The sequence below is a fragment of the Canis lupus genome, chromosome 19 (assembly GCF_003254725.2).
Source record: "Canis lupus dingo isolate Sandy chromosome 19, ASM325472v2, whole genome shotgun sequence".
Classification (NCBI taxonomy): Eukaryota; Metazoa; Chordata; class Mammalia; order Carnivora; family Canidae; genus Canis; species Canis lupus.
In genome coordinates, this window is record NC_064261.1 from 37,117,031 (window position 1) to 37,130,105 (window position 13,075).

The 13,075-nt window shown below is 37.3% G+C and overlaps 1 protein-coding gene across 9 annotated transcripts in view; it reads right to left on the bottom strand.

Moving 5' to 3' along the window:
* Window positions 1–13,075, bottom strand: part of NCKAP5 (NCK associated protein 5) — a 960,379-nt gene that overhangs the window by 611,842 nt on the left and 335,462 nt on the right. For all 9 annotated transcript variants that reach the window (XM_049097384.1, XM_049097386.1, XM_049097387.1 and 6 more), the window contains one exon: window positions 380–453. In XM_049097384.1, the coding sequence (XP_048953341.1) occupies window positions 380–453 (74 nt within the window). The remainder of the gene's footprint in view (window positions 1–379; window positions 454–13,075) is intronic.

The window sequence follows — 13,075 nt, forward strand, 5'->3', positions numbered from 1 at the left end:
GCTAGACTCAACTTTTCAATTACAGAAAAAAGCTTGATCTTGAAACAGACAAGGATTAAAACAATTTGGATTGTAGTTACGACAACATAAGTTTGTTCTGTGACCTTGGACAAATTTATTTCTTGACCTTAACGAAGTGTCATGATTTTCACCATCCTCCTGGCTCTGAGCAGGTCCTTGACTCAAGGACAACTTCTGGCACTGTTGCTTTACTTTCATTAAAGGGATACAATTCTCTAAGGAGTCTCTGGTGATTTCTGCTTCCAAAGGTGCTTTTGACACCATGTGTAAGAAGAGACAGTTTGCCATCTCCTTGCCTCCATGATCATCATGAAAACTGTCAGGGCTGCTCTAAGGTAAAGACATGGATTTCACTCACCTCCATAGACTTCTATGTTGTTCCTCGAGCTGAGTTAGAAGATGCTCAATGTATTTATTGGAGTCCATATATTCCTATACATGCAGACATACAAAGACAAATAAAGCCTCATTACAATAGGCACCAACATTCAGACTATATTTCTCTTTATAGGATTTTTAAAAAATATATTTTATTTATTTATTCAGGAGAGACACAGAGAGAGAGGCAGAGACATAGGCAGAGGGAGAAGCAGGCTCCCTGCAGGGAGCCCAATGTGGGGCTCTGAGGACCCCAGGATCATGACCTGAGCTAAAGGCAGATACTCAACTGCTGAGCCACCCAGGTGCCCTAAGGGAAAGATGTTTGACAAGATAATCCCTGGTCTCTCTAGTTCTAGGAATTAATATATCTGTTACTTATATACAGAGTTCCCTGGAGATAAATATTTTCTCCATATTATCAGATCATTCTATAAACAGAGAACTGGAGTTCTATAGAGTCAGCATAGAAACCCTCTTATTCACAGAAGAAAGGTAAATTTCATAGTCATCTACATTGTGGTCCATATATTCAACTATATAAAAATAAGCAAGCCAAGGACATTGGGTGGCTCAATCAGTCAAGCGGCCAACTCCTGATTTTAGCTCAGGTCATGGTCTCAGGGACCTGGGATCAAGGCCCATGTAGGGCACTTTGTTCAGCAGGGAGTCTGAACTTGAGGATTCTCTCCTTCCTCTGCCCCTCCTCCTGCTCACACTTGCATGTACATGTGCTCTCTCTAAAAATGAATAAATAAATCTTAAAAAATAAGTAAGTCAATGTTGCTGATTTTAGAAAAATAAGAATAAAGTAGACAATGCAGAACTTGATTATACCGGTCTTATGATAATTACCTCCTAGTAAAAATGCTACTTTTGAACTAGATAGAATGCTTTATTTATTCACTGGGCATATTGTTGACATGGATGAAACATGTCCATTTCCCTTTATCTCCTTATATAAAAACATAGTCTAAATTGTTTTGGGGGTTTTGTGAGTTTTTTTTTTTTTTGTCTCTGAAAAAAATCTGGCTTCTAAGAAGATATGAAAGCAAGGTATATTTTTATATTCTTCTCAATCAAACCATATTTTAAAGAGATATTTCTGAAAAATAACAAATTCCTTTGTAACACAGGTTTATAGAAGCCCATAGGTTGGGCAGCCCCAGTGGCCCAATGGTTTAGTGCCACCTTCAGGCTGGGGTGTGATCCTGGGGTCTTGGGATCAAGTCCCACATCAGGCTCCCTGCATGGAGCCTGCTTCTCCCTCTGCCTGTGTCTCTGCCTCTCTCTATCTCTCTCTGTGTGTGTCTGTCATGAATAAATAAATAAAATCTTAAAAAGAAAGAAGTCCATAGGTCATAAAATAGGATTTTTTTTAAATTAGTGATTTCTGAGTATGAAGTTCATATGCAATAGTTTCAGTTGCTAACTATGGAACTAAATACAATGTTTAAATTTGTGATGATTGGTTTCATCCTGAACCTGATATTTCTTCTACTTTCTATTTGAACATCTAGCCTACCCTCCTCTGTGTCTATAGTATATCTGTCTTAGATGAACTAGCGTACAATGGTTCCCGTGGTAAGGTGCCCGTGAAAGTTACTGTTTTGTTTCTTATGGATTTGAGATAAACTAAGAACTTTAATTAATGCTGATTCTTTCTGATATAGATTTTTTTTTAATTTTTATTTATTTGTGATAGTCACAGAGAGAGAGAGAGAGGCAGAGACATAGGCAGAGGGAGAAGCAGGCTCCATGCACCGGGAGCCCGACGTGGGATTCGATCCCGGGTCTCCAGGATCGCGCCCTGGGCCAAAGGCAGGCGCCAAACCGCTGCGCCACCCAGGGATCCCTAGATTTGTTTTGATTAAGTGCTGTATATAATCTACTGCTCCTATAAGAATAAGTATTATAATGGGAGAGGGCAGAAACTACATCTGTAAGAATTGACCTGATACTATGGAAAAAACCCTTTCCTAAGTTTCTGGAACTGGGTCTACCCACTTAGTCTTTTTACTTTCTACCATATTTCAGGTAGGCTAGACAGTGCACCATATCTTTACCTAGCTAAAACTGCTCTTCTCTGACAGTATAACTCCATTGCAGATCATGAACTAAAGAATTTTATTCTTTTCAAATAATATTCTTTTTTCATGTTAATTATTTAAAAGATACCATTGGGCATATCAAAACTAAAGCAGATATCTGTTAGTGCAGAAAGTTATAATAGTTTGTATTTATGGCATTAAGCATCCTGATCAAGATTTAAAGGTTTAGAACACTTGAAGTTATCAAAGACATTAATTTTCAAATACATCCATCAATATTTTTAAAATACAGTTTCCAATTAGAAACAAATACATAAATCTCAAAGTCATTCATCCATTCTTTATTCAACTGTTTTATCAAAATGTATTATACTCCAAATGCTATTCTAAGTTTGCTTCATAGAGTAATAACTGAGAAAGAAAAATTCCTTCTATCAAAGAGCTTATATTCTGTAGAGAGAAACATAACAAGTGAACACATTGACTTCTGACTACTGACTGATATGCTATGAAGGAAGCACACCAGTGATGAGAGAATTTACATAGGGAAGGGGCACCTCCCTTATATAAAGTGGTTGGAAGGAGACTCCAAGCAAATGGTATTAATCTAACACCTGGAAGAAAAGGAGGAGGTAAGCATATTGAGAAAAGAGGGATGAGGGAAAGAAAACAGCATCTGCAAAGACTCCAATCTGTGGAGACCATTACCTGAGTGAATACTAGGACTGTGTTGTTGCTAAGGTGAAATGAAAAAGCCAAATCTTGTTCAGAAGACAGCAGTTACCACCTGGAAAATTCAATGCACGTAAAGGCTTCCTATTATTTTTATCTTAACTAAAGCTTTCACAAAACGTCATTGTGTCAGGCATTGTGCTAAGTACTTTCACAATGTTTTCTCATTTAATCTCAATATCCCCATAAGGTAGATACTATTAGTATCCCCATTTTGAAAATGAGGTAACAGACTTTCCAGTGTTCTATAGCAAGGAAGTGGCAGAGCCAGGATTTGAATCCTGCCATAAATCTAGTCCAGAACCATCTGTGTATGCTCTTCCTAAACCCACCCTCTGACCTTCTCATCCTCAGTGTCTTTGTCTATGCTATTCCATTTGCCTAGAACACTTAACCCCACCCAAAAAAAAGTGGTAACAGTAATAATATTTACTATGCAAATTAAATAAAGTAGCTCCGCCCATTTCCCCTAAAACTAACTGTAATGAAAACCATGCGCTCTTAACCAATGTAATAATGGGAAAGTAGGAATATGAATTTTCCTTCCTTTTGAGCTATATTTTTCTCCATAGCACTGTCCCTTCTAACATCCAATATATTTTACTTGAGTTTTTTGGTGTTGCTTATACCCCACTCATTTCTCCCCGACTTCTCCCCCACCACACACACACAGGCTAATGGAAATGAAATGAGAAAAAAATACAGTGCATACATGTACTTTCTGTTGAATGAATTAATTTTTACCCCAGATAAATTCTACCCTTATGCAGCATCCTCACCTATTTATCATTTCCATTCCCTAAATTGGAGAAATTAGTTAACTAACAAGAAATATCTATCATTTTATAAAAATAAAATAGGATTATTCCATTTTTTGTCTATTTGGATATTAACTCCAAGAAAACAATACATGGTGAAGGCAGTGGGGCTGCAGTGGTTTGCAGTAAGCTATAGTCATATCAAGTTCAATACTGTAGCTACTATACCCACAGCAAGAGCTTGGCCATAAAGCACATACTGGATGTTATTAAATAGGGTACCCAGTATTCTAAAGTATCAAAGGTACAGATGGAAAGAAAGGACATGGCAAAATCCCACCTCACTAAAGCATAGCTCCCCAAATTGCCTGAAAAACACTGGATATTTGAGCCAACTTAAACAAAATTTCTTTATAAATGTAGATAGCAAGGAAATAGAATATTCACTGTCTATTGGCTAACCCAGAACTGGATGGATCACTTCAGAATAAGTGCATTGGAAACAGACAACATAAAACCCATGACAAAGTATGAAAGGACAAGAGATACAGAACATCACCCTTAGTCAGGAGACAGAGCACCACTTTGAAAATGATTAAGAGAACTATGAAAGCATTATAGAAAAACCTTAACATGTTCAGTAGTATCCTGAAAAGTATGGACCCTATGAAATGTGCAGAAAAACTTAAGGGAAAAAAAAGGTACTGAGATGAAAAGATAACCAATTTAGGGTTTATTTTTTAGATTTTATTTATTTTAGAGAGAGAGAGAGTGCGTGCACCCAAGAGAGAGTTGGGGGAGGGGCAAAGGGAGAGGGAGAGAAAGAATATAAGCAGACTCCTCACTGAGCACAGAACCCCATGTGGGGCTCAATTCCATGACCCTGAGATCATGACCTGAGCCAAAACCAAGAGTCAGATGCTTAATCAACTGAGCCACTCAGGTGCTCTGATAGCTCAATTGATTTTTATAAAACAAGATAAGCTGAAGTAAAGAAAAAAAATTAAAAGGGAGCTGAGTGAGCTAAGAATTTCAAGGAAATACACATCGCAAATGCAAAATTAAAACCTGTCGGTCCCCACTGTGATTTTTATGACAAACTAACTCTTCCCACCATGGAAAGGCAAAGGATTTTGGTGTATTGGCATGAAATTGGTCACACAAATGAAGTCTACTTCTCAAGTATCTCATCTAGAAACAATTATGGCCAGAACTTAAATACTCACTAACCCTTCTGCCCTTTCTTTAGTAGAATTAACTTAGTTCTGAAAACCCTACAACTAGAGAAAAACATACACATATAACCCAATTATCCGTGGTGTCAACATTCATTGAGCGCAACACAGCTTACCTGTGAAGGCTGTCAGTTTCTCAAGCATTCCTTTGGCCACTCACCACAAAGACCTTGTTCAAAGTAACTAACTCAGTCAAGGTTCTATTCTACTCATTTTCCTTATGAAAAACTCATCTTAGATATGAAAGTAGAACTGACCTTGAAAGCACATACATAGTCCTGAGGACAGATATAATCTAAGTATATTAAGTACAAGATAAAGACGAGAAAAGAAACATAATGAATATTGGGTCAGAAAACGTAGATTTGTCTAACAATTATGGCTCTGGAGTATTTTACAAGATTTGGGATGGAAATAATGATCAAAGAGATAATTTTTTAAAAGATTTTTAAAATTTATTCATGAAAGACACAGAGAGAGGCAGAGACATAGGTGGGGGGAGAAGCAGGCTCCCTTCAGGGAGCCTGACACAGAACTCAAACCCAGGATCCCAGGATGAGTCAAAGCCTCAACCACTGAGCTACCCAGTGCTCCTGATCAAAGAGATAATTAAGGAAATATTTCAGAACAGAGAGGGGAAAAAAAGACTTGAACATGCACATCAAAAGGGCTCCCCACATCACATTCTAGGGAGAGTTTTTCTATAAACCATCCACACATCTGCTTGCATAAGAGCTAAGAAAAAATAGTGGATGTAGGGGGGGACCACAAGCATCTAAACCAACAAACAGGTTTCCTACCAAAGATTTAAGAAAGGCTGTTTCGTAGCTTCCAGCCATCCCCAATATCTACTGAAATAAGCAACATAGACCTTTGAGTTTAAATCCACAATCACCAATCAAGTAGTTGTTCTAGAACAAAGCAACAGAAAAATATTCACAGGTACTCATGAATTCAGGAAATAAAGCGTCTAATTTAATTGAAACATGTGTGTATATATGTATCTTGAACTTCCTTGAACTTACATATACACATATATACCAAATGCTGAAGAGATGAATATATACCAAATATGTAAATGTAGGCATGTGTGTGCATACGTGTACATATACACACATTCTTTACCTGAGTGATGCATAAAGAATTTATAATATAAAACAAAAATTCAAAGGAATTTAAATGGATTTTATGTCTATAAATATAAATATAAAAGTAAACAAAAGTCCCAGATGTAAGATGTAGAGTATACATTATATATCTTTGTCATGGACAGATGGAGGGGAATGAGAAACAGGAGAGCCAGATCACACAAAAGTCTCTTTGTACATAGGAACAAAATTATTGTTCTACACTTAATAATCAGGAAAGTTTAAGTACAAGGGTATATTTTGTCTACATGTTTAACAGCTGAGGAAAGCAATTTGATAATAGGTCATGAAAATGAAAACATCAATGTACCTTTGATCCAGAAACTCCATGTCTAGGAATCATCCTGAGTAAACAATCAAATTAAAACAAATGATGTTCAAATATTATTTATGATGACATGAAAAAACTGGATATATCTTAGCTTCTAAAAATGTGGGAATGATTAAGATAAAGCACTCTTTGTCCATTTGAGGAATTACGTAATTCCTTCAATTTGTAAAGAATATATAATAAAATGGAAAACAGTATAATATTAGGTGAAAGACCTAGGATTTAAAACTGCATAATCCTTTTTTAATTACAATATTGAAAACATATACAAGAGATTAAAAGAGAAGAAAGCATAGTATATGATAGTATTATGGGTTAAATTTCTTCTGCATAATTCTCTTTCTAGTTTACTATATGCTTACTACACAAATTTAAAAAGTCATGATTTTTTTAGAAACATATAGCTCCAGAAAATAAAATCAACAAAAATTTTATTATAATTAAATTTAAAATATCACAATGCAACCGTTTATGTTAATTAAAAAGAAACTAAGCTGGTGTTTGAAACAATAGTGTCTCTTTTTTATTATTACTCACCTTTGTCAGTGTTCTGCTAAAAGCAATTCACCCAAGTTAAGATTAGAGAGGAACACCAAGTTACACCAAGACATATTTGTATAATGTGCTTAAAAGTTTTACAAAGGTACAGCACTAAAAAGACATCTGTTTCTTGGCTAAAACTTATGCAAATTAAAATCATTTTGGAGATGTATTTCAGGAAATTTGCCTTTCATTTCTTTAATGCACATGATTCAGGGCAATTAGTATGAAACATTTAAAGTGATTAGAGGTTTATAGATACACCTAGCATTGCATATCTGTGTGGCATAAGCCCACTTAATGTGAATTGTCTGATCTAGGTCAATTCTGAGTAAGACCCATTATAAATGAATTCTAATGATGAGAGGATCTAATGTATCATTAGTTTAAAGTGGAGTATAAAATACAATACTAAAATCAAAGCTTGCAGGGATCCCAAATCCCTCCAAATAATCTTGATGTTATAATCAGTGTAATTTATGGCAGAGTTTGTAAAATTGTGTCAGCACTCTTGTCACCACTAATGTAGGATTCCCGGTTCACCTTTGGGCAAAGTAGCACACACCAGGAGGCCAGCTGTTCAGATCAACACAACTAACATTAGATAGAGGGGTTTCCACAATTAGAAAAATGACTAACAACTATAATAAATGATGCTACCTTCAAAAATTATTTGTCATCTTAATAAAAAGGTACACCTGCACAGTGATTGTAAAAATTTCAAACATACCAAATTTGGGAATTACACAGCAAGTGATGGAAAATTCTCTCACATTTGACTGGCATCTGTGCCGACATAAATTCTTCCAATGATATATTTTTAAATGTTAAACACAAATCAATTCAGAAATATCGATTCTAGCAGATTGATCTCACTGCCATTATCTCTCCATTAGCCAACCTCTAATTCCTCCTTGTTCATGTATTAAACAATTCAACCTTTCTTCCACTGGCACTGCAAACTCTTCAGCGGAACTGCTTTATTAGAGCCATGAGTGACCACCGCAGGTGGAATCGCAGGGCATTGTTCCTGATGATCAGTTCCTGTAGTGCTTGACATTTCAAATCATACTCTATCCTTCTCTGGTGTTCTCTGAAAGGGTTTCCTGTTTCCATCTACTGCTCTGAGATCCTTGTCTTTTTCCTGCCATCGTGTATCAAGGGTATGGTTCTATCTCAAGGCTTCTTTCATTTTCTCCTGGAAAATTTAGTAGACTGTCAGGGCTTCCACAATCACCAAAAATCTAAAGTGTCCCAAAAAGTCATAACCAAAGTTTGCTATCAAATGGATGGACACTTAATAGCATGTTGAATAGAAAACCCTACAGAGCACAAACATCTTAGTGCCCTGATCATAAGATGTTTATGACCTCTGCCATATATGAAAATTTCATTAGTATCCATTAACAGTAACAGAATATAGACACACAGAAACCAGAACCATTGAAACGTCTTATTGCTTGCTCCTGGGTATCAATGTAATGCAATCAATATAAATCAAATTATGAGTACAGCTTAGCAGAACAAGACATCTCAATTTGCTGGAGACTACAAAATTGTCCCCCATCATATATATTCCTTTATTTCTTTTTAAATATAGCTCCTTCTCCTTCTCAGTTTCAGCTGAACACATGGCTTCTGAGCGAGAGATTCTTTTTCCAACAAAGGTGATGTGAACATGTAATTGAATTCAAGCCAATAGGATGTAAGCAAAAATGGCGCATGCAATATCCAAAGGATCTCCAACCTAAAGACAAGGTGCTTACCCATATACACTCATCCCCCAGTTGAGAATGCTAACAAACTTCAGCCCTGAGACAGAATAGGACATGTTGAGAATGGCAAAACTGATTGATCTTAAAGTAGTTGTCCACCCACTCTAACCTTTTCCTTTGCCCCCTTACCTGAAAAAGAATGAAGTTCCTATTTTATCTAAAACATATTATTTTGGAGTCTCTATGTTACAACAGCTTGGCTTATACTGTAAGCCATAAGCTTGGCTTATACTGTGTATAGTAACACAGTAAATATTAGTCAATTCTTTTGAAATTAACATGGCAAATATACAAAGTTAAGTACTAAGCAGCTGATGTAACACCGGTGTATTGATCGATGGACATAGGTTTGTAGTCACAGTTTTCTTTGTGAAAAGAAAGCACTTTGGTGTCCTCATTTGATCCGCCCAATAGCTTTGAGTCATGATTACTATTTCAACATAGAAAACAAAGGCTCAGATTGTAGTTAAATGATTTGCTTGGGGTTCCACAATGACAGATTTAAACAATCGCTCAATCTAGCACATTTTCCACTCTAACAGGCCAAGTTGAAGCAGAACACACCCTTTCCACTGGTGACTGCCCTCCAGGTAGATTCCTTGTTGGTAAGATGAGAACTGGAGGCAGTGTAAGGGGGACAACTCTATTGTTCCCTACACTTAGGGAGATGTGGCTACATGCAATGCCATCAAACAAGGTCAGAAATAAACCTTCAGGTGCATGCTAATTGGACAATCTGCATTAAGTTTGGCTTTGCTTTTGCTTTGACTTGCCTGCCCAGGTTCAACAAGGCCAAGGGCAGAAATTAAATTATCATCTGATATTCAGCACTCTATTCTCATAAATGGAATGAATCCAAATACACATCTTTCAATTTTTATCAAACTTGATGATTGTATTACTTATGTATTCTCTGAGGAAAAGACATAAGAGCTATACTTACTTGGTTTTAAGTGGAAAAAAAAGACATGATAATTGTATTTCTAAGCTGTCTATTCCATTTTATTATATATGGCATTTAATGGCAGTTTGAGAAATAAGATAAATTGTTTAGATGAAGGAATTCACTTTTGTGGTAAAAGTAACTCAATTCATTTTAGTACCCACCCCCAACCCCACTGAGAGTAAAGTGAAAAATAATTCTATCTCTCCTAAAGTTCTACAAATCAGGAACATATCAATTGTCAACATGGCAGTAGATTGTGTACATACACAGACAAAAACAAATATACAAGTGAAATAGAGTATTTTAACCTTATTGCTTTGATAGAGAGACACTGATAGAGCTTTAAGTAAGTGGAATGCCTCAGTTAGGTCACGAGCTACTTTAGGTAGAAGAGTTCAGCCACAGAAAGCTATAGGACCACCCAAAACCTGGTATAATGTCAAAACACAGAATTAACTAATGGATCAATCACATCAATATATTGTACTTATTAAATGTTTCCTTCCACTCAAGTATTGGATCACAGAATGCCATTCCACTCTCTATACAGTGCAACAACCCCCCTCCCCCCCGCCGAGTCTACTATCTGTGCCCTTCAAAATCTGAATAGTTATTTTCTAATTCTATCTCCTACTACTCCTCCAAAGTTGCCCTGGAACACTGGAAAAGCCAGACTCCTTGATTTTTCTGAAAAGGTCAAGATACAAACTCTTTACAGTATCAAAAATCCACTTAGTGCAGGACTTGCAAATATGTGCCAAGAAGTAAGTTGGCACCAATGTCACTCCAGTCTATTAGAGCCTTAAGGCATTTTAAGAAACTAGTGCACTTGAACTTGGTTGAAGCATCATCTGGGGGAGCCTAACACATTTATTTTCACAGAGTCATTGGATCTCATTTGTTCATCTGAATCATCTGAACCACCTGGGCTGGTTAAACCAAATTATTGGGCCAACCCCAAAGTTTTTGATTCAGTGTGTGTGGGATGGGGCTGGAGAATTTGCATCTCTAACAAGCTCTCAGGTGATTCTCATGCTACTACTGGTCTGGAGACCACTCTTTGTGAATTATTGCCTTACTATCGCAGGGATTACTTTATTGTATAGCCCTATTACCATTCACTGTCTTTTTTAAAAATTAATGAGATCTGTGTAAATAATGCCAAAGTCAATTATTCAACAAATATTTTTGAGTGTCAATTTATGTTTAGGCACTCTTCCATGTCAAGGAATCCAGCGTGAACAGTATAGACAAAAGTCTCCACCTACATGAACGTTACATTTTTGTGGAGAAAACAGACAAAGTAATTAAATGAAGTTAACTTTTATGTGGCAAGATTAAATAGAGAAGAGGGAAAAGAGGAGCTGAAGCAGAGGGTTCAGGTGAATGTAACCTGATGGAGGAGGAGACAACATTTGAGGAAAGCCTGTAAGGAAATGAGGAAACTAACCCAGATAGCTATCTTGGGAGACTCATCATAGGCTGAGAGAAGAACAAACACAAAGACTCTGAGGCAGAAGTGTGCTGGCAATTTCCAGGAACAACACAGACCTGGGATATGGAGAAGAGACAGATCTGTAAGGGTCTCACAGTCCTGATAAGAACTTTATCTTTTGCTCTTCATGAAATAAGGAGGAACCTCAGGGGAATTTGATCTGAGGAATAAAACCATCTCACTGAAGTTTGACAATGATTGCCCCGCTACTGTTAAAGGCAAAATGGGAGTGTGTGTGCACAGCAGAAGGAGCAGAAGCCAGGAGACCAACTGGGGGCTACTGGCAGGACAATCCCCGGGACCAGAGACATCATACATAGGGAGAGTCATCAACTGTTGGATTCAAAATGTATTTTTGAAGATCAAGGTGATAGAATTTACTGCTGGATTAAACATAAGAAGACGGAAAAAGGAAGTTATCAAAGGTAGTATTCTGTTTTTTTTGCCTAAGCAATTGGATAATTAATGTTCCATTTACTGACAGAAGACTATGGAAGGAGCATGTTTGTGCAAGGGTGTTGAATAAATTTTTCTCCTTTGGGCAATTAGATTTGAGAAGTCTACCACATATGGGAGAAAAATGTTGATGAGGACATTTGTCTTCAGACAAGAGGTCTGGGAGGCAGAAATTTGGGATTCCATAGTGTGGATGAGTAGTATTTGGAGCCAGGAGACTGAAGTGAGATTCCCTGATGAAAGAACAACACTAAGAGGAAAGGATCCAGAAACTGGAGGTTGGGAGGAGGAGAACAGGCCAAGAAATTAAGGAGAAGCCAGTGGGAGAGGAACAAGAGATTGGTATTTCAGAACAGTGTTTCAGGAAGAAGGGAGTGCCAGATACAATCAATGATCAAGTAAGGGAGGCCCTCAAAATAACCATGGTAGTTGCCAATCTGGAGGCCCCTCATGTCTTGACCAAAGCACTTTTAGTGGAGGTTTTCCAATGTCCTCACTGGGGAAGGAAAGAGAAAATTTGTGACAGGGGTAGGCTGAACCTGCCTTCTATGAACAAAACTTTCTAGAAAATATGAGATGCTTATTAAAGTTCAGTGTTCCTGAGAGGCTACAGAGGCACTTGGGAAAGTGGCAGATGCCAGGTCCTGGACCAGAGATACAGATACTCTGAATCTGGGAGTCAGATCGGGCCCAAAAATGTAATCTTAAGAAGACCTAGGGGAAAAGATGTTGCCAGTTCTCTCTGAGGCACCTTTGGAGAATGGTCTCTCAAACGATGATCATTCTTAGGGGCTCACACAACAAAACCGATCCATCATCAGCCAAACCTTCCCTGCAATACTCCAAACTGCCCCTGCAATACTCATAGCACCTATTCTACTGAAGTAAGTCAAGGCCTTAAGTTTGTTGACATTCCTATTATCATTAGGGAATAAGACTGAACATAAAGATGTTTCAGAAAAAAAGAGCAGATGGTACCACTCACGTTAAAGCCAGGAACTCTTCTAGGAAAACTTGAGCTGCTTATCCAAGGAAGATGCCCTTTGCTACACAGGAGGGGGAAAAATATATATTTAAATATTTGCTTTCATATTCATCTTTAGTAAGAGGCTCCCCTCAGGAAATGGGGTATTTCCTACTGGGTGAAGGGATTATGCATTTATGCATTAACACATAAACCTTGTTTGCATTTTATTTTCTGAGCCTGAA